The 26,656-nt window shown below is 36.8% G+C and overlaps 1 protein-coding gene across 2 annotated transcripts in view; it reads left to right on the forward strand.

The window, feature by feature from the left end:
* The window catches only part of CTTNBP2 (cortactin binding protein 2), a 75,505-nt gene that overhangs the window by 15,569 nt on the left and 33,280 nt on the right, over nucleotides 1–26,656 (forward strand). Inside the window, exons 3-4 of one of the 2 annotated variants that reach the window (XM_072332628.1) lie at nucleotides 17,437–17,661; nucleotides 22,404–24,066. In XM_072332628.1, the coding sequence (XP_072188729.1) occupies nucleotides 17,437–17,661; nucleotides 22,404–24,066 (1,888 nt within the window). Of the gene's footprint in view, nucleotides 1–17,436; nucleotides 17,662–22,403; nucleotides 24,067–26,656 lie in introns of those variants that run through there. The other variant, XM_072332636.1, reaches the window with a different exon arrangement.

Here is a 26,656-nt window from a genome sequence, read left to right on the forward strand (position 1 = left end):
GAAATAGCACTGTTTAACAGCTACTGGGAACACATATGGTTTTGTTTTTTTGTTTTGTTTTGTTTTTTAAGTCTTTAGCTCCTTTCCTTCATCTTAGTTGTTTATCCAAATTAGCTCCCTATACTAAGTGGATAATAGAGGCAATATATTCCTAATGCAAAGGTAATGTGGCCAGATATTCAAAGTATGGCACTGGTCACACACAACCATGACCTCAAATACAGTTGTGTTTTTTTCTTCCCTTTAGCCATGAAAAGATGACAGTATCTGCCTGCATTTTTAAAGCACTTAGGAGAAATTGAAGAAGTAGTGTTAGTTGTTAAGGATGGAATTGTAAAGTCTAAATAATGGTTTTGATGGTGATTCCAACCCAGGTTGGAAAAGACCTTGAAGATCATCAAGTCCAACCACAGCCTAACCATAGTACCCTAACTCTAAAAACCCTCTGCTAAATCATATCCCTGAGCACCACAACTCAAATCACTGGTAGTTTATTTTTCTTCTGAAAATTTAGTACTGCTCCTAGTTGAAATTTTTGTTTGTAATCCTTTAATTTTATTTGCATGTGTAAATTTCATTGGATGGTGAATGGTAAAACGAAGGTTTGTTATATAATTCAGTGATATGCCTTAATTACCATGAACAAAAAAAGTAGTATCTATGCTAGATTCTGGACAGGGCAGGTTCCTTGGGAATCACCAATGAAATAATTAAAACAAAACAACAACAACAACAAAACAAAATGAGAAAGAATCATCAACACCAACAACAGATATAATTTAGTTTAATTAAAGGTGGCATTGCTATGGAGTGGTGCATTTTTCCTCAGCTTGAGCAAGCAACAAATCAGCAGTTGCTATGGATGTGATGGAAGGATCAAGAAGAGGGGACAGGAATGGCAAGGTGAATTTGACTGTAGGGATTTTTTCTGTGTTACAAACTTAAGAGATTTTTTACCTTGGTTTGCCAAATTTAAAAAGCTTATATTCTGTTTATGGATTTGTTAAATCTTAAGAACTGGTGGATGAGAGAGAAGGCATACAGTTGTCAATGCCTTGATTAAAGGAAGGGTGCAGATTTGTGTAAGAGGAGCATCTGTGTTATTGGGCACAGTATATGAACAGTAGAACAGGAAGTTAAGGAAAATTTGACTTAAATTCTCAGAGCAGCTGCATTAAAGTTACATTACCTAAAACTTATTTAAAAAAAAAGAGAGATAAATGCGCAATGAAAGTTGATAGTACAGTCTGTCTTCCTAAATTTAAGTATTTTGACAGGCTTGTGGGCTAAATCAATAGAGTAGAAAATGAATCATACTTCCTTTTGGCAAAGTAAGAAATCCATATCTGATAACTTCCGACTTCTGCTAGCAAGGCACTTGATTTCTTGAAGAACAGTTGTTGAATTTTGTGATGAAAGGGTGGATATTCATGCAATAAAATTGTTAGATCAAAAGATAGAAGTTAATGCATCATCTAATAATACCACATAGCCACAATTAAATGTAAGATCGCATTTTATTAGCTTTACAATAAAAAAGCTTACGGCCTAAAAAGAAAAGGTTTTAAATTAAGGATAAAGAGCTTTTAACAATGATAGTGGATATTGATTGCATTTTACTCTCTGTGTGGATTACAAAATGTTTCTTTAATGTAGGTTATAAATAGTACATTGGATGCCAGTTTTCAGGTTCCAACTCAGCTATTAATCATTTAAGAACCACTGAGATTGATATCAGCATTCAACTTCATGAGAAATTTGCTATTTTTAAGGAAAACTCAATAGAAATGTTTTAATACTTCTTAAAAAGGATTATTTGTTTTGTAGTGGTTAGATTATTTTGTAAATAAATAACAAGCTGCAAAGAAAACACAATTTAATTTTCAAGGCTGTTATGGTATAGTCTAACATTACTTGAAAACTTTGCTCTGTTTTTTATTAAAATATGAAGTAAAATAAATACCTTTCAAATGGAATGCTCTTTTGTAGGGGTTAGTGTCCATTATGTTAAGTCGTAGAATCATAGAATGGTTTGGGTTGGAAGAGACCTTCAAGATCATCCAGTTCCAACCCCCTGCTATAGACCAGGTTGCTCAAAGTCCCATCCAGCCTGGCTCTGAACACCTTCAGGAAGCATGCATCCACAACCTCGCTGGGCAACCTGTTCCAGTGTCTCGCCACCCTCACAGTAAAGAATTTCTTCGTAATATCTAGTCTGAATCTACCCTCTTACAGTTCTAAAGCATTTCTCCTCATCCTGTTGCTACATGCCTTAATAAAAGTCCCTCCCCAGCTTTCTCGTAGGCTCCCTTCTGGAGCTACTCTGGAGAGTACCTACTGGAATGCTGCTATCAGGTTTCCCCAGAGTCTTATTTAGACTGAAGAGCTCCAGCTCTCTCAGCCTGTCCTTGTAGGAAAGTGCTCCAGCCCTCTGACCATCTCCATGGCCCTCCTCTAGACCCATTCCAACAGCTCCATGTCCTTGTGTTGGGGGCCCCAGAACTGGACACAAAACTCCAAGTGTGGGGTCCCATGAGAACAGACTAGAGAGGCAGAATCACCTCCTTCCTGCTGGTCAGACTTTTCTTGATGCAGCCCAGGACATGGTTGGCCTTCTGGGCTGCAGGCACACGCTACTGGCTCATATTGAGTCTTTCATCAACTGATACCTACAAATCCTTCTCCTTAGGGCTGTTCTTGAGCCTTTCTCTGCCTAACCTGTATCTGTGGTTGGGATTGCTCCAACCCAGGTGCAAGCCCTTGCATTTGCTCACTTTTAGGCCAGTTTTGCATGTCTGTGAGTATTCAGATGTATATATGCATGTATGTATGAAAGAGTTACTTGGATGAATGTACCTTAGTATTCAGATCAAGAGTACTTCTGGAAACACACTCTTCCCTGTCCCCCACTTTGATTTGCCTCACAGACTACCCTCAGACTATGTAAAGTCATCTTCTTTTGGATGAAACTTAAATCAAAAAGTCTATGTTAGAAGCACCCATAATATTCTTCCAGACGATGAGACCAGAGATGGTCCAGACTAATGCCTCCTTTCTAATGCATGGAGAGTAGGCACACCCTTAGCACCAATTGTATCGCTGTATGTACTTGTTGTGGTGAGCTGCCTGCTGATTTAGGCAAAGTCATTGGATACCTATGCATATCTGTGTCATCTTGTATAAGTGTAATAGGAAGTACATACTGTTGGGTCTAGATCACAAACAAAACACCTTTATATCTCCCTGTATTCATTTTCTAAAAACAGAAATCCCCCAACAAATTCTACAGTTATGATTACACTTGAATTTAAGACGGATGAACCTTGCTTGTAAAATTGCCAGATGAGTAATTGTTAAGTGCTCTTCTGGAGTCTTTCTCCCCAAAGGGCACCTTTTGTGCTCAAGCTAGTTTGATTTCAGGTCTAGAGCTGGGTATTGGGAAAGGCTGGAATTGATTAAGGACTGAAGCACATAGTTCTTCTTCAATCTGAATGACAATATGAAATATTTTGATGGAGTTATCATGTGTAAATATTTCTGTACTCCACTTGCTATTAATTAGGCATACATGAAGATCAAGCAATATTTTGAAAATCTTACTGTATCATATTCTGTTTATCATGACAAACAACAACATTTTTTTAAGTAGGTAACCTAGATTGATAATGGAAATTTGATATTTCAATTATGCAAAATGTTTGCATGTTCACGCATGGCTCTGCATGCCATTAATGACTGGGCTATTCCTCAGGGGAAATAAAAATTAAATAAAAAGGAAGAACCAAAACCTCAGCAAAATAATAAGCTGCTTTAGAAGGGGAGCTGTAGAAACTTGCAAGCTGTGCTTACATAACTTGACCTGTCTGCTTCCTGGTAAGTTCTATCTGGTAAAAAATCTTCCTTCGCTTGGCCAAGGCAGACTTTGCCTATTGCAGACTGAGCTTTTAATCAAGGTTTTTTTGTTTTGTCAGGTAGAGCTTTTGCATCCTTTTTATGTTATTACATTCTGAGTGTTCTGATGGGATGATGCTTCTTTTGCTTCTGCACTATAATTTAAATTTTAAAATAGAATTGTTAGTTGTGTTTATATAAAAATTTGCATCCCTAACATAAAGTCAACAAGAGTTGTACTATGAGGTCTAAGGCTTCTGGAGTGAACTTCAGGGTCGGAGAGGAAGAAGTCTGAGAGCTGTCGAGAAAAAGGGGAATGAAGCTATATACAGCTTGGCTGTTCACAAATAGACTGTAAAAATTACATTTACAGTGTGTGATCTGTCAAGGAAAGCTATGCTGCCTATAAATTATTGAGAACCTTACTTGCAGCGATTCTGCTGAGTTGTGAATTTAAAATTCACACCTGAGCTTCTGTAAGAATCTCATTGTTCTCCCATACCAAAGAACAGAGCTAGAAGCACACAGAAGGCAGCTTTAGGGGTTTCTGGCAGCCAGTAAGACAGACTGTTTTATAGACAGTGTCTTTGAAAAATGGTAATTAACTAGAAGGAGGAGCAGAAGATGTTAAACTATATGTAGCAAAGTTTGTAGACAGCATAATGGTGATCATTGGCCTTGGTGGTAGAAGTCAACTGTGAAAAAGAAGTTAGGTAATGTCTTGTTTGTATCGCCATTTTTGCATGTTTTAATTTCTTTGTAAAAATTTAGTTTTTAATGTTTAGGAGGCATTGATTTGGAGTTTGTGTCCTTATTCATCTGATTGTTACTTTTAAGAAGTAACCATAGTATTATTTCACTATTGCAAGCAATTTCAAGTTGATATTAAGGAAACTATGAAGTATGAATAAAAGTAGGTTAATGGATGAAATGATTTTCGGTGCTTCATACGTTTGTGGCTTATTTAAAGTTTTAAAATAATGCAGCACGCTCTTTGTTCACCTGTTTAAACAGCATTATTAGAGAAAGCTAAAAGGATATTCCCATCTTTCTATCTTAATCATGGGTTCTGTCTAATATCTTTTTCAGTTTCTTATGTCAGCTGAATTCATTTTTTATAAAGCTGCTTGACATGTTTAGTTACATTGCTTTATTGCCAAACGTTTTGGTTTGTTTTTGTTTTTTTGTTTTGTTTTTTTTTTTTTAAATGAGCTTTTCTAGTAAGTCATAAAATCATAGAATGGCTTAGGTTGGAAGGGATCATGAAGATCATCATCTTCATCTTGTTTGTGCTGTGGGCTGGGTTGCCAACCAGCAGATCAGGGCCCCATCCAACCTGGCTTTGAATGTCTCCAGAGATGGGGCGTCCATGGCTTTTCTGGGTAACATATTCATGGGCCTGACCACACTCTGAATTTCCCCATAACATTTAACCTAAATTTCCCTTCTTTTAGTTTGCATCCATTCCCCCTTGTCCTGTCACTATCTTCCCATGTGAAAAAAATTGGTTTCCCTCCTGTTTATAACTTCTCTCAAGTACTGCAGGGCTCCAGGGAGGACTCCATGACTGAGTACACTGTAAGCAAATGGCTTTGCTATGTCTGATTTAAAGAAAGCAATCCATACTTCTTGAGACAGCAAATTCTAACACTGTAGTTTAGGAAATGTGTAAAATGTTATCTTCTACAATGTTTTTGTTTGTTCGTGTCTGGTTTTTGTTGTTGCATAAAACAGACAGCCTTATATCATATTCTTGATATTGCCAGAGGCTGTTAGAATAGTTTAGAAGCATTATTTATAGAAATGGTGGGTTGTCTTTATGTATTAATGGCCTGTTTTGATTGCACATCACACCTCCCAGGGAGGTGATTGAATCGCCATCCCTGGATGGCGATTCCCTGACCTCATTGCAGCCTTTCAATACCTGAAGGGAACTTACTCCCAGGAGGGGAGCAAACTCTTCGAAAGGGCTGATAATAGCAGGACTAGGGGAAATGGTTTTAAGTTAAAAGAGGGAAGATTTAGGTTGGATGTTAGGGGGAAGTTCTTTACTAGGAGAGTGGTTAGGTCCTGGAACAGGCTGCCCAGGGAGGTTGTGGATGCCCTGTCCTTGGAGGTGTTCAAGACCAGGTTGGACGGGGCTCTGGGCAACCTGATCTAGTAAAGGCGTATGTTTGGTGGCCCTGCTAGGCAGGGGGGTTGGAACTACATGATCCTTGAGGTCCCTTCCAACCCGGGTCATTCTGTGATTCTGTGATTCTGGATGTGTTTAAGAGCCGTTTGGATGTGGTACTCAGGGATATGATTTAGCAGAGGGTTTTTAGAGTTAGGGTACTGGTTAGACTGCGGTTGGACTTGATGATCTTCAAGGTCTTTTCCAACCTGGGTAATTCTATGATTCTATGATTTATTTTTCTTATATCACATTTTTTTTATAGCTTCGTTGTTTTCTATAATAATAGATCTAGAAGTCGGTGTGGATATTTAATAGTCTTTTCTTTTCACTATTAAGGTATCAAGCAGATTTTCCTTAACAGCCTTATTTGATATCAAAGGGAGCCAAGTCTTATCTTTTCCAATAGAACTTGGGGACATAGCAGCTGCAGTTCCTTAACTGATTAACTTTGAGAGGTCCTATATTTTTGATGCCAAAAATGGCCTCTTCTTGAAGCTATTGAGAAAGTAAGCTTTTATTAGGGCTATGTTACTTCTTCTATCAGTTATTTGTTATTTGCCAAAGGGAGGTAGGAAGTACTGAACAAAGCAGAATTTTTAGTAAACTATGTTTGAACACTCCTTTATATATGTTGATTACCAAGCTTAAACTTCACTACTTGTGGAGATGCCATTATGCCAGACTTTCCTAAGAGGAGACCAGCAGTATGAAACTAGTGTGAAATTGCTGGAAACTTTCCTTTCAGCAGTGAGTGCTAAACTGATTATATTCTCTTTTTGTTTCTGACATAAGATCTGAATGTCTTTTTTGTTGCCAGACATGTAAGTACTAACATAGCTGGAACTATTCTGCTGGTTGCGTATCTGGGTAATTGCATTTCCTTTCCTACTTGATTCCTCCTACACCCATTTGATCTTCTTGTGTAATCCATCTTAAACTACTTTAGTAGATATGCACGCAATATTTGTGAAAATAATGTTAAAAACCCCAGCATCATGTTACTGAAACTATTTATTGGTTTCTGTGGTCTTTATAAATAATGCAGCTGTGACTTCACTGTTACAGTGACTTCTATAAAGTGTTTTATCTGGTTGCTGTCATTACTCATGTTGCTGACAACCAGAAATGTAACTGGGGCATCCTGTGCATCCTGTTGTATTAATTGCAACTTTCTGTTTTTAGTTAAGGAATGACAAATAGTGCAGTTCATTTTGTTGATGGTGGCACTGAGGTGCAACCCATACATAATGGCTGCTTTCCCTTTTTTGTGCATCTCATGCATCCTATCGTATTGCTTCTTCTGATTTTTGAAGATTGAGGTCTGTTCTTGGTTCTTTTGTATTTTTATAAAAGTATTTCTGTTATTAAAAAGAGATTTGATTGGTGCCACTTTCAAATGTTCAGAAATATTTACATAGCAGTAATTCTTGTGGTGTTTGGGTCTATGTCCTCATATCTTTCTCCTTCCTGCTCTGTTTAGGGGCTGTTGTGAGCAGTGGGTGGTTCTCCCAGGGAGACGTCTGTCTTAGCAGATCTGGCAGAGTTCTGCAGTCACTTACTGTGAGCTCTGTTACAGCGGCCAGCATTCCTTTTGTTCAGATAAATGGAAAATTTGAGAAAACAGAGCAATAGCAATTAGAGATTTTTCTCTGTGAAACAGCAGAATACAATTTTAGCTAGTTAATGTGTTAATGTAGACTGCTATACGACAGTTGTAAAATTGGTAATTTTAAAGTAATGGTAACTGTGAAGAGAGAACTATCTTGAAATGTGCTGGAAGGTTATTATAAGGGCCATAACATCCAGAATGCAGGTCATAACATTCAGAATGCAGGTGAGGATTCTGTGTTCTTCAGTGTTTCATTCTAGAACTTAAGTATTCTTAGCTAGGTATATTCATTCAGTCAGTCTCTTCTCCAGGAACAGTAGCAAGAATATATTATCTCCAAGGAGAATTTTATATTACATTCAACATTTTCCTTTCGAAGTGAATACTGGAAAAATCATTTGAAAACTCTGAATTTTCTTCCTGTGTCTCAAATAGATCCTTGCTGTTGAGCATAGTAAACACACTATTTGCTGACTTCTTAATTAATTTGTTTTGGTAGTCATATAACAGTTAACTAAAATGTCATCCCATATTACTGTATGAGATGTTGATAATTTGAAAATATGAAAGCCTGAATGCTGTCAATGGAAAAAGAATTGCAGATTGATTTAGTTATGTTTACAGTTTTTGTTAAACCTTTGGTACGTTTTGCCTGTGGCTGAACTGAAGCATTTAACCTAAACGTAGAGGTTAAAGTGCTCTTTTTGTTAGACATGAAGTCAGAGTTCCTTCAATACGTCTGAAAAAATGACTGTCAGATTTCCAGGCAGAGAATTATGAATTGATTCGCATGATTTTGAACTATAAAGTTGAATCTGAGAAGTGGTCTAGACGAAGCATTTGTTTAAAGTAACCAGAAAGTTTAATTCTCTTCCTTTGAGAATCTACCAGGCTGAAAATCTATATTATTTTCAGAAATAATAAAGATCTGGGTGGTTAAATAATCACAGTATAGAACAGTGATACAACCTTACAAAATATTGGCCTATAACTTTTAAATGTTTAAGCATCAGACAACAAAGCCGTCATAAAATTGGCCGAATGTCATCTTTATGTAGAACATCTGGATGATTATTCTCAATTAAAGCCATATGTTGTGGCATGATTTTGAGCTTTTCCTTTTTCCTTGTGTAGGAGTTCTGTACAAGGCCCGAGTTTCACCTTTAACATTTGTAAAAAGTTAAGAATCTTTTATGTTTGCTATCTTTTTCTTTTATTTTTCTGTTAGCGCTGATTTGTTAGTAACTGATCTTAGCTTCAGAATATGTGGCCTTTATGGTTTTTAGATACTTTTTTTTCCTCCTCCCCTCCTCCCCCACCCTCCCCCCCCCAAAATGGGGGGTTTTCATGGCTTTGAGGGGGAAAACTAGTGAAGAAGAATTGGAAGCATATTTCTATCTATTCAGCCTTTACCTCTAAATTTCCTGGAGGTTTTTGTCAGGTAACATGGGGAAGTCTGTTGTGCTACTTAGCAATGTTGGGATAATAATGAATTGGTGATATTAGGTGAAATTCGCTTCTTATGGAGTCAGGCCCCAAAGGAGAATCACACTTGATCTTTACTGTGTAATTCTTCAGTGCTTTCTGTTATATTGTAAGTCTAGTACAGTTTAGCTGTTAATTAAATGCCTGTCCTCCTGTACACAGCGAGAATTCAATAAGAACTGACATAGTTAAAAACATTTTAATTTTATTGAGTCCACTTTTGAAGAAAGGAAGGAATTGTACAGCTTTTTGTGAACCGCTTTAGTGTATGACCATTTGCCGTGAAACTGAGAAATTTTACTTTGCTGTTCTCATCAGCTTCTAGGTAAGGCTTGACTCGGTATGCCTTAAAGTGATGTCTTTGTGTATCTTCTTGAACAGAGGTTACCAGTGATAGCCTTGTAAAACAATGTATAGTCACGTATTTTCAGGGTAAAAGAAAAGAACACCAAAAAATCAGCTGTTTAAAAGCTTAGATTTCAAGCTGTGTGATTCTGACAGAAAGAGACACTTCGCAAGTTATGCATTTTTGAAGAGAAATGTGAATGAGTGAATAGTGCAACTTTTGGTTGTTTCTGATATCACAGTGGCTCATGCTCAGGAGAAATGTCTACATCTCCACTTTGATACATTCTACTTCATGGTAGAGAGTTCCACTGATAGATTTGTGTAGCTGGTGACTGGGCAGGCCTTGGCAGTTGTGCAACACTGCCACAAGATAGTTTTGAATGCTTCTTATGGGTGTGTATGCCTTCTATTAAAAGTGACTGAAGAGCTCTGTTTTCTTTACCACTTCTTGTCTTTAATTCTTTTGTGATTCTGATCAGTGATCTATGGAGAGAAGTTTTTTTTACAGTATGAAAAAGTTCTATTGGTCCGTTAGACCATAATCCACCTATATATTGATTTTATTTTACTTGCTTAATTTTGACATATTATTTCTCAATTCCTTTTACTGTTTTCATCCTTTTTGAAGTAGCAACCTGTTAGATCATCATCACTCTTCAGAGAGTTTCCATTTTTTCATCCTCATTAACATCCTAAAAGTTTACACACAAGTTCTTCTCTTACAGTATTTGACTTACTACTGAAAACAGATTGAATACATTCATCAAATGCTTTTGACATAAAATTCAATTCATTAAAATGTAACTTTGCATAGATATCACAGTGACGAAGGGAGGAGGTTTGTTAAGGTTTGTTAACGTCATGGTTAAGTTCCAAGGAGTAGGTGACTATCAAGTAAGTAGTCATTAACAAAAATCAGGCTGCAGGATACTGGTTCTTCAGTAGGCAGTGACATCTGCATTTACACTTTAAGTTTGCTCTGCAAAACATTTTATGTATAGCATCTCATGTGATACTTTGAAAACATTCACTTACACCTGCATAAAAAAGCCCCCGCACCTTCATTCTTAATTAATCATAATATAACGTACTTTTTAATGAATATATATTCATTGATAATTCTGTTTTGCTTAAACAAATAGTTCCAACAAATCGTTTCAAAACAACAATACCACCAAATAAGATTTATAGATATGTTCTGTTTCAACCACTTTCCTCCTTTAAGAAGTCTGTTATCTTTTCAATTTTGTTAAGAAACCGGATTTTACCCCACTTTAACGTAACATGTAAAAGAAGCTTCTACTGCCTTCTGTGCTAGTTAGCATTAGAAGGCTTTTTGCCACTTCCTAATACATATATCAAAAGAAGATATTAGTATGAACCTATCAACATCTGCTGAAACAATTTTAGTATATGTGGAAAAGGAAATCAGTCAGAGGAACAAATGCTCTTGAAAGGAAGGAAATTTTGTATAAGTGTTCTGGAGCAGCCTTAATTCAGTTCAATTGTTCCACAGCAGTGTAGGACATGCAGTCCCATTTTTGATGTTTATCACCAGTTGCTGCATGGAAGACTTGGACCTGCTGAACTCAACTTGGTGGATAAATTAAGAAGAGACACTGAAATGTTTTGGGCACAAATTGCAGCACTAACCTTTAAAGTGTTATTGCTTATACATTCTGCTGCTGATAATGGAAGCTTGTTTCAGGAAATGTGTACAATAAATATCAAATTAGATTATTACTGAAAAAAGGAGTTAACAATGTAGTTTATACTATGTGGTTATTTTTTCATTTTTTTCTCATTGAACTTATTTGTTGCTTATGTTTTAATTGGTCTTGTTTGTTATTTTCTTTTGTTCTGCCTTTTGCTTTAGTTCCACAGTAAGGCAGATATTGTTGGGAGGTCTTTCTTGCTGCTTTGTATTTATGTTTAAACAGCGGGGAATTGGAATAAGCTAAGTTGGAAGCTACTTTGAGAGATCACTTTATCCACTCTTCAGCTTCATGAGCAGGACTAATGTCAAGGATGGATCGGGTTGCTGAGTGTCTTGTCCAGTTTACTCCTGGAAATCTCGCATTGATAGGCTATACATTCTCCCTGAGCCACACATTCCAGTGCCTATCTGATCTAACTGAGAATGATTCCACCAGAACTCCCCTCTGTACATCACAGGAGGATTGCTACTTGTCCTTTCAGCATGCAGACCTCTAACATGGTTTTCCATAGTTATCTCTGTTTTGTACTGAAGAGTACTATTTCTGCTTGGCTGTCTATCATAGAGAAGCCATCTTGTATCTTTCGTTGTTTTCCTTTCTGAAGTCACTTTTCAGGTCTGCTTTGTTTTTATGAAGTCTGTCCTTGATCTAGCGTAGAACTACAGACTAGTCTTGCTCACAGAAAACATCAGGCTCCTGTTCTGTAAGTGGTAGCTGCACTCTTATTTCAGTCTCCTTGCTTCAAATCCTGCATAAGAATTTAAAAGTTGTGTATAAATGTGTTGTTCTTCCTGGGCTGAATTTGAAAGCTGTTGTAATTCTGTCTCACTTTTACCCTACTGCAATAGAGAATTTAATGAATTAACCACTTAAAGTTGTTGGGTTTCATCTGTTTTTAGATATGCTTACCTCCATTTCATTAGCAGTTCTCCAGTTTCCTATTGGAGGATTTGTCTTAAGTAATAATTTTGCAAAACGGTGGCATATGCAGCAAAACTATAATTTCCCACAGACATCTTAGTGTACCTTTAAATATTTTTAATCCCAGTTCTGTAATTACAAAGCTAGTTGATGTGCAGGAGAAAAAAGCTGACAGCTTATAAATTCATATAGCACCTCTTACACTCCAGCAGTTGTGATTACCTGCTGTAGTGGATGCATATTTTTCTGGTTTTGAAAATCTTCTGTTTGAAAATACCTTCAGTTAATTATTTGCAAGTAGACATTTTAAATGTTATTTTCTCTATATATTGCTGTGCAATTGAAGTTAATGTCAGGCACTACTAATGCTGTTTTAGCACAGACACCAAATTATGCAGAGACTATTTTAAAGGATTAATGACCCGTGTGACATTAGGCTGCACATTCTCCAGATAACGAGTGCCATCAAAAGCAGATATCCTGGTATTGCTATGAGCTGTTAAGACATTAAACTCAGTGCTGAAAGATGTAAGAGAATTTTCTGGTTGTAGTGTTTCTGTTTCTCCTGTTTACTGGGGAGGTGCAAAGGGACAGAGCTATCATAAACTAAAGAAGTAAAGCGCAAAACTATTATGATTATAATGATTATACATTTCCATCATTATTTCCATCAGGGACTGTTTTGTTTTTAGCTTAAAATATTCTGATTTATCTCCTTTTTTTCTCTTCTCCCCAATTTGCTACTGCAAGAACATGCTTCCACCTCACATGCCTTGGCACAGCTGTTTGTCAGCTGCCCTGTGAAGAAAATTGTGGGGTGGATCCTGATGATAAGTTGTTTAGGAAAAGAAGTTAGCTCCTGTTTGTGTCTCTCCCTCAGTTTATACCAGTGCTGCCCCACAGGGAGCTTTCCCAGGGCCGGAGAGTGGACAAAGCAGGATGTCAGTACTCTGCTGTTGCTGTGGAAACAGAGCCTCATGGAGTCAAAAAACACCTGTGTTTTTATGATGTATTTCATTCACATACCAGAAGTTCAGGTCTTAGGTGTGCCCAAAGGTTCTGCCACATTAATTAAGCTAAATGTATAAGCAAGCACCTGGCTCCAGCATTCACAAGCTAGCTGTTTTTGCATCAGAGATCTCTTAGGGTAAGATGCAATAGTTATACCTCGGACAGTGTTACACAGAAAACATGCCCAACGTTTTGGCAATGTTCCATGAAGTTCTGAAGTTAATTTCAAAATATCCTGGTTGTCTTTTCTTTTAAGATGTTTTGTTATTAATGTAAAGTAAACTTTCAACAGTTGGCAAATTTGAAGTGAATCATGACATTGGGATTATTATAGGTAGTGATGTATAGGAAGAGCTGAGGTGCTTTCACTCTTAGTTGAAGTGCATTATTCATGTTTGTTAGTCTAAGCTTACATACATCATTTTGATGAAGCAGGGGTTTATTATAGAAATATTAATATTCATGTGCTTAAATTTGACAAGTATAGATCTTAGAATCATAGAATGGTTAATATTTTAAGGGACTTGTAAAGATCATCTAGTCCAGCAGCCATGCCACAAGCAGGGACATCACAGGACATCACTCACTGGGTCAGCTTGCCCGTAGTCTGAACCAATCAGGCCTTAAACACTTCCAGGAATGGGTTATCTGGGCAGCTTGTGTCAGCGTCCCACTACCCTCAAAGTGAAGAATTTCTTCTTCATGCCTATTCTAAATCTACCCTAATTCAGTTTAAAACTCAGTATGACCTTCTGATATTCTCTGCTATTTGCATTGTCAGTAGGATATATAAGAAACTACAAAGAAAGTGGCTGTTGTGATTCAGGAGAAATTGAAATGGTGTGATTTACAGGATTTTGTGTTGACGTCTTCCAGTTAAAAAATAAATGAAAACAACAACAAAACACCACAGCTCATCTGAGTGTTATGAAAAGGTTCGCTATTTTTTTGTTCTTCTGCAGCTGTTAGAAGTTTTTAAATTAAAAAGCCAGTTTGCAGGAGAGTAAAGTAGATGATCTGAGTAAAATTTTCAATTTTAAGTGAAAGCTAGCAGGCGTTTTAATTTTCCTGTAGGACCGATGAATTTCCTGACCTCTTCTCTTAGGATGTATAAGCAATTAATGTTTCTCGAAAGCAGAAAATGTATTAAGAATATTTTTAGAACTGTCCTTGGTGCAGAATATTCACTTACTGTTTCGCAGCTTCTGCTGTGGCAATGATAGAGTGCCATGCCTGTGAGAGCCTCTGATGCTTTGGTACACTTAAGTGCCTTGGCAGCCTCAATTGGTGTTTTGACATCCTTCACTCAGTGTTTTTCTTTAGGGTGTGTTTCTTTTTTTTTTTTTTAATGCTCTTTTACTCAAGGCATCTATTTTTAACCTGCTTTCTATTTTTATTTTTCTGTGGCATGACAAGTTCCAGAAATACACTTATTAGCATTGGATTTCAGTTTGTACCAAGAGTACTAAGCCTTACATACAGTGAAAGGCTCTACCAGTGCCTGGTAACTGCTGACAGCTTAGAGGAGACAATGGAGATTATGTGCAGCTCTGTCCATCCCTGATGGTGTGTTTGAGACTAGAGGAGAACACAAATAGTGATGTTAACATTCATCTCTGATAAAAACGTCTTCTTGGGTATGGAACAGATAGCCATAGGGTATGGTAGTTTCTTTCATTAGATAGGCCTTGCTTTAGGACCAGCACTGCAGCTTCCAAGACAGAACAGTAAAAACTGAGAATACAGGCAAATGTTAATGAGTGCTGGATTGAAGTCTCAGTAGATAAATGGGAGACTTCAGTCAAAATGATGTCATTCTCACCTTTCTGTTCCATTCATTTGTCTGAGCTATGTATGACAATATAACAGAGACTGCCTCAGATCTGAAGTCCATCTGGCCAAGTATCCTATGGATACTTGGAGTTACTGGATGCCTCGCAGTTCTTTTATTAAATAAGTAAACTGTCATCATTTATTCTCCCTCTTTGTTTATGACCTTAAACAGAAAGTAGTTGTTTATATTCCCTCCAGTCTTGTCTAAGAAAAACATCCATAGCGTGGATCATTTCTAATTTGGAAACTGTTCCAAACTTTTGGTTGTCTTTCTTGTCCTTCTTTCTTACCTAATTCTGGTACAGTTCTTCTTATGTTGAGAATGGTAATTGCACGCACAGTCCAAGACTCAAACAAACCATCAATTATACAGTGGCAACACAACAGTTACTCTCTTGTTCTTTATTTTTCTCTTTACTGATCTCTGGACTTCAGAATGAAGCTCTGATGGGTTTTGTGGTTTGGTTTTTTTTCTTATTTTTTAAACTACATCTGAGCTCCTACCTTGATATTACTTCCTTTCCTTTGATGGCTCACTCTCTTTATATAAACGGAGAGGCTTTTACGCTGCTGATGTTTTATGTATGGATTGTGCCTCCATCTCTATTTAAATTCTTAACCTTTTGCGTTTGTCATTTTGTTTGTCTGCTTAGTGCTTTAGTCCATTAAGGGTTAGGGCTGGCTTTGGTTTTGTTTTCTTTCCTGCATAAAGGTTGAATTCCTAAGCTATGCAATGCCTGTAACTCCTGTGTATAAAGCCAGGAGCTGTAATATAGACTCTCCCCAATAAATATTGTATTTTATTTTAAAACATAATACAAGCATTGAGGCTTTGAAATGTTAGACTAATTAGAGGTTATTTGTAGTGCAAATCTGTGAATATTTTCTGGTTCAATTTATGCTATCAAATTTGAAAGTAGACTTAAAGGTTTTCAAGCATCAGAGTAATCAGGAACACTTGCATGTGCTGTGATTAAATTATCTTTTACTTTTGAATTTCTTCCAAAATTTCAATGTTGTACACTATGTAAATGCAAAAGTTGGGAATTCACTAAGATGCATTTTTTGTAGCTTGTCCCTGGAGAGTTTTTCTCACATAATTCTTACCTTGTTTGATTTCCAATGCTCTGAATGGGTGTTGCCTTTTATGGCCTTCTTTTCGTATGTTGAAGTTATAACATCAGGCTATTGGAAGGGCATCCAAACCTATTTTGTTAGCCTCTTCTGCCCCGTCCTCCTGCTTTACCCCTCAAAATTTGCTTATTCTTCCTCAGGTTTTGCTTATTCCTCACTGAACTTCCTGAGTTTGAAATAAATCTCACATTATATATATATATGTATGTATGTATGTATGTATATATACATATATATATATATGTTATTTTTGAGATTCCTCTTTCTGATAGTATTTCTTCCCACTGTTTTTTCTTCCGATTTTTGAAGCATACTTTAATGTGCTGCTCTGATGATTAGTTTGATTTTACGGTAACAAGCCTTCACTTCCTAACTTTGTACTCTAAGCTTTGGCTCACTTCCTTCTGCTTTCCATTACATCTGCAAGCATGAAAACAACACAACAAAATCTTTCAATTTAGGATAATTCTGTTGTTTAGTTTTCTTCTTTTGTTTTCTTTTGTTTCATAAATGAGGTGAGACTTCAGCCTGAGGTTTTAGGACACTATTTTTTATTTTTAAAAAAATTAGAAGTCATTACTGATCTGTGGCCTTCTTATGTAGTGTGTATTGAATGTATCAAAGTACACTTAATCTGAAATTGATCTTGTTGGGCTAAAGAACCAAAGATTTATCAAGCAAAATTATTACATCCAATCTTTATTGTGTAATATTTTGGTTTTCTAAAAGGAGCATGGTACTGTATTTTGGAAATATAATTGTGCTGCTTAATAATAGTTTGTATTAATACCTGATAATAAGCTTTTTCTTGAGCAGAGATTTGGGGAGGGTCTTGGTGACATTTTTGCTCTCTGCTTCTCTGTGGTTGTTTCTTATGCAAATCTCTGTATGTTTGAGGATACCGTCAATTCTTCTTTCATTTTAAAAATACTTGTTTTGTTATTGCAAAAATGCTTCAGGGGTTTATTGCTTGCCTTTAACTAACATTTTAATACACCAAAGTAGGAAACTGCTTTAGAATGTTGTTCTTCCCTTTACCTCTCAGTTGAGCTTCTGATACTTCTGAAACTGTTCCAAGCTGAAATATCTGTACTGAATTGAAAAGCATGAGGTTTTACTTAGCAAGTTGTATTGATTGTAATGAAATGTCTGCAGCACATCAGCCCAAGTCTATTAGAAATTGGAAATACATAAAGGAAATATTTAAAAAACATAACTTTCCTGGTTGTTAGGGTCTGTTCTATGTATTGTTATATTCCAAAGAATATATTTAGTTTTATTCCTTTATCTTGTGTTTTTTCTTTTATTAGGCACGGCGCAAAGAAGTTTTTATCCAGGAACGATACGGAAGGTTTAATCTGAGTGACCCATTCCTGGCTCTTCAGAGAGACTTTGAGGCAGGGGCTGGTGAGAAAGAAAGGAAGCCAATCTGCATGAACCCGCTGTCCATTTTAGAAGCTGTTATGGCTCACTGCAGGAAAATGCAAGAAAGAATGTCAGCTCAGTTGGCTGCTTCTGAAAACAGACAAAAGAAGGTACCCTGCTACCAATTTTTTTCCCCTTTTTCTCTTCCTGAATTGTTCTTTCATCTCACTGTTTAATTTGTGCCTTTGCCTAACTTCATTATCATCACGAGTGTTGAAAATGTATCGCTTAGTTGTCAAATATAGTGAGGTGCTAGTTTTCTGCTGATATTTTGTGTACACCTCATGTGTTCCATAAATCTAACTCTAATTAAGGAATAAATAAAATAGAACAGTACAAGTCATAGAAAAAAGCAAGCTGGTATATCCACATAGGAGAGACCTTGACTTATCCTGCACAACTTGCTCTAGGTGTTACTTTCTGAGTGGGAAGTTGAACCAGATGACCTCCAGAGATTCAGTCTTAACCAGTCTGTGATTCTGTGATAGCTTCCTGCACATTCTGAATAGTTTCTTGTTTCAGTGCATAGCCAGAAGTCCCTCCGTGTGCATATGTTTTTCATCCATTGTTTTTAGAATGTGGCTCTTGGAGTATGGAGGTACGAATGCATGTAAGATGACCTTATATATTAGAAATGTATCTCAAAGTCAGGATATTGCTATGTAAATTTGATTAGCAGTGTCTAAATCTACTGAAACAGAAGAAGATGATTTTGTCCCTTGTTTCCTAGAAGAAAACATGATTCTTTTTTTTCTTTATACTGTATTTTTAAATCTCTCTATCTTTATTTTGTAGACTTTTTTACCTTGAAAAATACCTAAACCTATATTACACATAATTCTAAAGTTTACAACTATTAAGCTAAACTTGAAAGCTACTCTTGGAAAAAAAAGAAAAGAAAAAACAAGTTGTATTGCTTTTAAGCTGTTAGGATGCCAACTTTTTATTCCTATAACAAATAGGAAATTTGAGTAAGAACAGGACTTGAAAATGAGCTGCCTGGCATTAAACAAGTATGCAGCTGGTATTAAACAAACGTGCGTGTGATTTACGTCTTTCTCCTTAAAAACCAAATAGAAATACTGCTTGAACAGGGCATCCTCTTAAGCTTTTTGGTTTGTGGCAATAGTTGTCAATTCTTTCAGCCATCTCCACTAACCCCTATGTAACCGATTCATTCAGTGTTTTACATTCCCTTGGTTCCTCATTTCCCTGTCCACCATCTCTTGAAATACATTTTGTTAGAGGGTAGTACAGGTACTTGTAGGGATTTCTAGAATTGTTCAACAAAATATGGTGACCCTGTGTAAGGAAAAAAAAAAAAAAAGCTAAGCCCAGACAAATGTGATGTAAAGACACAGCCAGCTGTACTTTCTCTAGGAGTGGTTCTTCCTTCTCTAGACATGTGGCACTTCTATCTTTCTGTTTCAAATTGCCTCTTACACTAAGTGATGAGGTGTTGTGCTTATTTACTATGGATATTACTGGAATCAAGCAGGCTCACAGTGAACTCTTTTTTGTGAAAACTTATTGTCTATATATAGTGACCCTAAAACATTCTTTGGATAAAATGATTATTTGATACTTAAAAAGTCAGAACAATGTGCCAGGATGCACAAAGGAAAATGAAGAGGTGCGCAAATGACTATGGGTTGCAGGCTTCTGTTACACCAAATATTTAACCCCTAGGAGTCATCTGCTTTGCATTAAGTCTTGAGCCCCTTCCATCTCTTTTTATGCCTTTCCTGGAGCTGCTGACAAAATTCATTTTGAGGTTTCCTAGAAACTCAAAGCCAGATCATCAGAGTTGACAGTTCTTGATCTGTCAAGTGTTGGCAGATAAGTAAGTACTGGGATGCGTGCTCAAAGATAGAATTCTTGATTGGAAGAGGACTATTGATGTGATTTAGTCTAACTTTGGGCTTAAAGCAGCTCAAAGTACATTTGGTCATCTGTGAACTTGTCTACCTGAGTCTTGAAAACTCTCAAGAAGGGCAGTATTGCAGCCCTTCTGCACGACCATCATTAGGAAGAATGTCTTAAGGGGAAATCTGTCATGTTACCTTTTAATGAAGTTCAGCCTGCCACTACCAAGAAGAATTTGGTTTTGTCATTATTGTAATAGCCCTTCAAGGAGTAGAGTGCTGCTGCTAGTTCCCTTAGTCTATCTTTTATTACACTAAGTAAGATCCCTTGACCTTTCCTGACAAAGCATGTCTCTCTTTCACATTTAAAAGACCTTTGCTGTTCATTTTTTCACTGGTTCCTGTCAATTTTCTCAATAGATCTTCCATTCTCCTTTTCAGAAACTTCTTGGGCACATTTCCAAGTGTTTGTATTACTACTATTACTTAGTGTATCCATACAGTACACTTTACAAAAAAATACGTTTCTGTTTGTAAACTCATAGTTAATCACAGCTAGTTCCAAATCTGTCATCTAAAGGAAAAAATACTGGGTAAATATCACAAGGTTTTGTTTGTTTGTTTTGACTTGTAGTTTTTATTATTATTCAGGAAGATATACCCAAAAGAAGGGGGGAGATAAAGTAGAATGAGAAACGTCATCTCCTCTAATGCTACTCCTGCTGATTTGAAATCAAACATGGGATCTATATATGTAGGTCAGGAATTCTTTATTTATATTCAGTGCTTACTAGTGAGATAAGGTAATGATAAGCCAATTTCATCACATCTGTATGTTAAAATCTACCTGTATTTTTTTTTTTAAAGTAAGATGATATCACAGAAGTTCTTTTAGAAAAGCACTCTCTTATGAAAGTAAGACAGTGACATCCGCTGTAATTTAGGGTTTGTAAATGGAATAATAGAAAAAATTGATTCATATTTTTCACCATGATCTCATTGCATTTTCAGGCTTCCAAAAATATATACATTTGCCATATTTTTCACTCACGGATGGTTTTTTTGTGTGGTTTTGTTTGTTTGGTTGATTGGTTTTGGTTTGGTTTGTTTTTTTTTGGGGGGGAGGGGTTGTCATAATAGTAAAGTTTCTTCCCAAAATAATACTATAACTAAAATATGGTGCAGAAGTGTTGCCATTACCTGTTGATGCTGACTTCTCATCAACCAAGACAATATTTTTAGCTGTAAATGAATTTCAGACACACCTACAATAGTGTGGAAAACATTTCCAGCGCTAACAGATTTCATCTTCTGTTGTAAAGGAGAGGGAATGTTGTGCAGCAGGCTTCTGACAAACTGTTAGTTGGTAGAGCACAGGGATTTTGTTTGGATTTGAAGAGTGGGTGGGGATACTGCTGGTAGTTTTGGGGGGTTTCTTTTTTTTTTGGAAGGGAGGAGCAGTTTTTGTCTTATTTTCTTCCAGCAACCAAGAAAAATTTTATTCAGAGAGAGAAGATATACCCTAACTGGCACCAGTCCCCTGGACCATATCGCTTCTCACATTACACTTTGCGGTGAATATAGTACCTGATTCTGACTTAAACTCTGATATTAGTATCAATTTGACCAAAATACTACAATCTGAATCTGTACTCTCAGTCTTTCTCCATCTATTGAAGTGAAACTTGAATTCCAAGTAAGGTCTTCAACATATGACTATTTGCCACAGCTTTCCTCAGTTGGTATTTTTTAACATTGCGAAATATTACTGGATTGTAGAAGCATGAAACAGTTTCCTGTTGTAGTCAAAATTAAACTGTTATGAGCACTTGACTTCTTCTAGGTGTCTGAAAGTTTTTTTCCAGAATGGTAACAATGCCCACTAGAAAATGCACACTAGTGGTACTAGTTCAGAATTGTTCTTCCTGGATCTCTACACAAGTAAAACTGATATATCCGAACTGATGTAAAGAGCACAGGAGAACGTGTGTTCACTGTTTTTCATTATCTAGATGAGCCATACAGGAAGCAACTGTATCAGTACGTGTAAGTAGGAATAGAAAGAACAAAACAACCAATTTTTCTTTTGTAGTAGTTTGACATATGTAAAAGTTTGCCTGGGAAAACACAAAGTAATTTGTGTCGCCTGACTATTAGCTGCTATTGTATAAAAGGGTGCATTAATCTATATTTTTCCAGTGCTTTTCAGTGACAGGGCCTTTGAACAAAAGCATAGTCAGTGGGCAAGATGAGTTAGAGGCGATGACTGTATGAATGAGTGGAAAGTTTATTCTCATCTGTTATTTGCACATAACAAGTAGTCTTATGATCCTAGACTACAGTGTAGTTTACATGCATCACAGATGTCAGCGAGACATACCGCTGTTCGTACAGGAAGATATTTGTGTCTGCACCCAAACATTTCTCTCAGAAATGAATGTATTGTTATAAATGTAAATAAATAAGATGGTCATTATGTGCATTTCAGTGCTAATCTTCAGTCTGAGGAAGACCTAGAACCTAAGCCTTTCATTTCTCTGCTCAAAGTCTTTGTCTGAAGCTTGCTTCTTGCTTGTGGCTAATTCCTTTGCAGAGAAGAGGAACCTTACAAAGTAAAACAAGTTCAATCAGGTGCCTAATTTCAATGCTTGCCTAATTTTTGGAGACCCGGCAGCTCTTCACTCAGAAATCGTGAGAATTTAGTCAGTTCATGGAGTCTCTATGTTATCAACAGGAAAAAAAATAAGAGATAAGTTTACTTATCTCTGGAGAGCAATTCAGAGAGTATCTCTATCTTTCTTTTGCTTATAGGCATTTTCATGAGAAACTACCAATCACTTTCCGAGGCAGACAGGTTCATTTTAGGTGTACTCTCAAAGGTTAAAATACTAATCTCAAGTTAATAGTAAGTTATATTGAAAGTCTCCTTCTTGTTAATGCTTTTTTTTTTTTTTTTTTTTTTTTTTTTCCTGTGTGCCTTCTTACAGCTGGAAATGGAAAAGTTTCAGTTACAGAATCTTGAACTGGAGCACAAAAGGCTATCTGCTCGTCTGGAAGAAGAACGGGGCAAGAATAAGCACATAGTGTTGATGCTAGTGAAAGAGTGTAAGCAGTTATCTGGACGAATTGTAGAAGAAGCCCAGAAATTGGAAGAAGTCATGTCAAAATTTGAAGAGGAAAAGAAAAAGGCTAGTGAACTGGAGGAGTCTCTTGCAGCTGAGAAACAAAAGAGCACTCAAATGGAAGCTCAGATGGAAAAGCAGCTGTCTGAGTTTGACACAGAGAGGGAGCAGTTGCGTGCCAAACTTCATAGAGAAGAAGCACACACCAGTGACCTCAGAGAAGAAAGAGATAAAATGATAAAAATGATTGAGCAATTAAAGAAGGAGAATGAGAGTAAAGCTAATCTTTCTCTTAAAAATAAAGAAAAAAATAAAGATAGGAGTTTTGTTTCTGTTTCTGTTGAAACAGAAGAGCCAGTTTCAAGAACTATTGCCTGCCAAACAGATCCTGTAGCTGTAGACAGTAGCGCTGAAAACATGAAGAAGTTGCCTTTGACTGTATCTGTGAAGCCTTCTACAGTGAACCCCTTAGTGTCCGGCAATACAAAAATGAATGTGTGTGCTAATGCAGCATTTGTGAAGCCTGTCATTGATAGGCAGTCTTCACATAATGAACTTGTCCCTCCTACAACTCCTGTTCTTACACAGAGTCCAAACAGAATTGAGGAAAATGGACCAAGTACAGGCCTATCACCTGATTTACCAAGTAGCACTTCCCCTCTTTCAAATAGTACTTCCCTTTCCACTCCTTCTGCACCAACTGTCGCAACTCAGAATTACTCGCTGACTTCATCTATGCACAGTTTGCATTCCTCATCTGCCAGCACTACTGGCCAGCCAGGCCTAAATCCACGAATCCAAGCAGCTAGGTTTAGATTTCAAGTAAATGCTAATGATCCAGACCAAAATGGAAACACAACCCAAAGCCCTCCCTCAAGGGATGTATCCCCTACCAGTCGTGACAACCTTGTTGCCAAGCAAGTAGCTCGAAATACCGTGACCCAAGTCCTTTCGAGATTTACAAGCCCTCAGAGCAGCACTCCAGCTCGCCCTGGGGTGTCACATTCAATGGATGCTGGCACCTACCCCCCAGTCGGTAGAATGAATTTAAAGACGCCTAGCGTATCAAGAATTGACAGAGGAAATCCTCCGCCTATTCCTCCTAAAAAGCCAGGGCTTTCACAGACTCCTTCTCCACCACACCCACAGCTAAAGGTTTTAATGGATAGTAGTCGATCCCCAAACACAAGTGCAAAAACTGATAGCAAAACTGTGACCTCACCTCTTTCAAGTTCACCACAAGGAATCAGGGTAATAAATGAGGAAATTATTTCTAAGTCCTCACCTCAGCTGCCACCAAAACCTGCTATAGATTTATCTGTGGCACCTGCAGGCTGTGCCATTCCAGCCGTAGCCACATCTCAGGTGGGTGCCTGGCCTTCCCACTTCCCTGGACTGAACCAACCTGCATGTTCAGAAAATTCCTTTGTCATTCCCACCACCATTGCCTGTAGCTCCTCCATAAACCCTGTTAGTGCTTCATCCTGTAGACCATGTGATTCAGACAGCCTCCTGGTAACAGCATCAGGTAAAGGGATTGATATGCTACAAACTATCTCCCTCTAAAGTAATGTTTTGTTTTTACTCTAAATCTCTCAGTTGCTACATTCACTTTTTTTTTTTTTTTTTTTTTTTTTAAATATTCCTTTCTTCCTTTATTTTCTAAGCACTGAAATTTCCATTGATATTTTTTCCACTTTCCAGGGGTATGGAAATTCTTCTGCATGATTAATTAGTTTGCTTCCTCAAGGAGGTCTCCAATTTGAATGCTCAGTTGTTTTGGGGCTTTTTTTGTTTGTTTATTTTAATGGTAGATTTTTAATGTCTACAGCAAATAAGCTGTAGATGAAATATTAAATAAGCTACCTTTTTAATATTATTATTTTGAGCTATAAAATGTTTTCTTAGTCTGAAAAAATGTTTCAAATGTTACCTCTGCTGATGATCTTCAACAGAATATGTATTTCTGTGCCTTTCAGTGCTTTGTGAGCCTTTCAGAAAATAGGGCATAGCTGGGACTGCTGTGTTCTTGTCCTGTAGTATTAAGTGGATATTGCCTGGATAACAGTGCAGTTCCAAATATATCACTTCATACCTATAGAAGTATTTATATACTTTTTTTAATTTCCATTTTTCTGTAGGCTTTTTGTAGGTATTTATAGTAGTAGGCTTTATAAGTACTTGTACATAGTATCTCACAGATTCACTTCAACTGGTATCTACAAAGATATGATGTTGGAGAGAGTTAAAATCTAAATGTGTTAGCAGTCCAAGTTTGGGGTCAGTGCATGTATCTGCTATTCATTTCACATTGTGGGGAAGACTTTTGTAATAGCAAAAGTCTCTGATGCCAGCTTCAGAATATCTTAATGACAGCTAAATGAATAGAGACAGCCTTAATGTACATTTGAGTTCATGTCCTTGATAAGGTCGATTCAAGATCAGGTACAAGACCCTCTTTACCCTCACTTCTGCAGTGAGGTAGCAGTTTCATGATTATGGAGCACTTCAGATGCAAAAAAAGAAAATAATCTTTGTTAACATTGAAAAATGTTTCAGTGATCTGAAACTTCATATGGTTATTTTCAGTTCAGTTATGATCCTTTAGTCACATGTGACTTTAGTACCTTTATCTTATCTGGAGGGAATGAACGTCCCTGCAGCACAGTTGGTGCGCTCAGAACCACTTTCTGTGGGTAGTCACCACACTGATGAGGCAGTTGAACTAACTCCAGTCTCGAGGGAACTGTTTTGAAAGCAGCATGAGGCAGATTTGGATCTGTAAATATAGGGGATTCCGAGGTTCGTGTTACTAAGAAATTTTATTCTGATTCCACTTCATTGAAGGTTTTGCACATGTTTCTTGAGTAAGGCCTAGTTCTACTGTCAGAATCTTCTTTTGAAAAAAAGTGCCATGAAAATATGCTCTCAAAAATCTTATCTTCCATTTGTCTACCACATCTCAGAATTAATAACCATGGAATTTGATGGCTGCCGCTTGGTTTGGTTTTTATCATATTGATGCCCTGAATTTTCATCTTCATTTTTTATTGATAGTTGAGTCTGATTGCCATGTCAGATAGTTAATGAGTCTTCCAGTATTCCAGATATTATCCAAGCATTGTTTGCCTTCAGGAGCTGTGAGACCCCATAATGGAGTTACAACTTTGTAAAGAACTTAAGATTCTACTAACGTACAACTAATTAATTATTGGGACGATCAGCTTCAAAGTTAATAGTTCCTTTGGGCTGGAGGCTGTCTTGCTCAGACTCTACCAGTGTGAAATAGGCTAAACTTATCAGTTATGCTTAACTAGGTGATCTTTGATGAACACTTTAAGACAATTTTTGATGATTCTTTTAAAAATAAATTAAAAATGAAAAAAGAAAACCTTTTCCATTTAAAAAATATAAGTACCACCGCTTGACTTCATTACTGCATGTACTATTATCATTTTTTTGTGCTTCTACATATTAACATTTTTAGGAAACTAATCAGCCTTTGCAGTAGGGCTCCTCCAAGTAGTACATTTGTGTTGGTTGTGAATTTTTTTTGACAATTCAGAGACAAATCTCAAAGGTAGGAACTTTTTCGAAACCTTTTTTTTTTTTCCAATTGTAGTGGTTTATGTGTTCAGATCGTCTTTTGATTTAAACTTTAGTTACTATTCATTTGCTATCAGAAGGGATAGAAATAATTGTAACCGTTTTGGCCATGGCAGGGGGATTGGAGCTCAGTGATCTTTAAGGTCTCTTCCAATCTAAGCTATCCTATGATTTAACCTTATATTCCTTGTTATGAACTTTTGACACTTCACGTTTTGTAAGTCACACTTCTTTTTGTGACGTTTTTGAGTTCAAAGTGGGAAATGTGTCCCATTATTGGAAGTATGCAAAGAATGGTTGCTTACACTCTAGCTGGCGGTCTGTTCTTTTATTATGTTGATATAGAGCTGTTGTTTCAATATGCCTCCTTTCCCAACCTACAAAATAAAGCAGAAAAAAACTATACTAAATTTGTCTTCAATATTCAGGTGAATATTCAGGAACTCCTTTGGCTTTAACCCAAACTTAGATTCGATTGAATTTGTTTCCAATCCTAGATTATTTCTTTCCAT

Source organism: Excalfactoria chinensis, chromosome 1 (genome assembly GCF_039878825.1).
Source record: "Excalfactoria chinensis isolate bCotChi1 chromosome 1, bCotChi1.hap2, whole genome shotgun sequence".
Lineage (NCBI taxonomy): Eukaryota > Metazoa > Chordata > Aves > Galliformes > Phasianidae > Excalfactoria > Excalfactoria chinensis.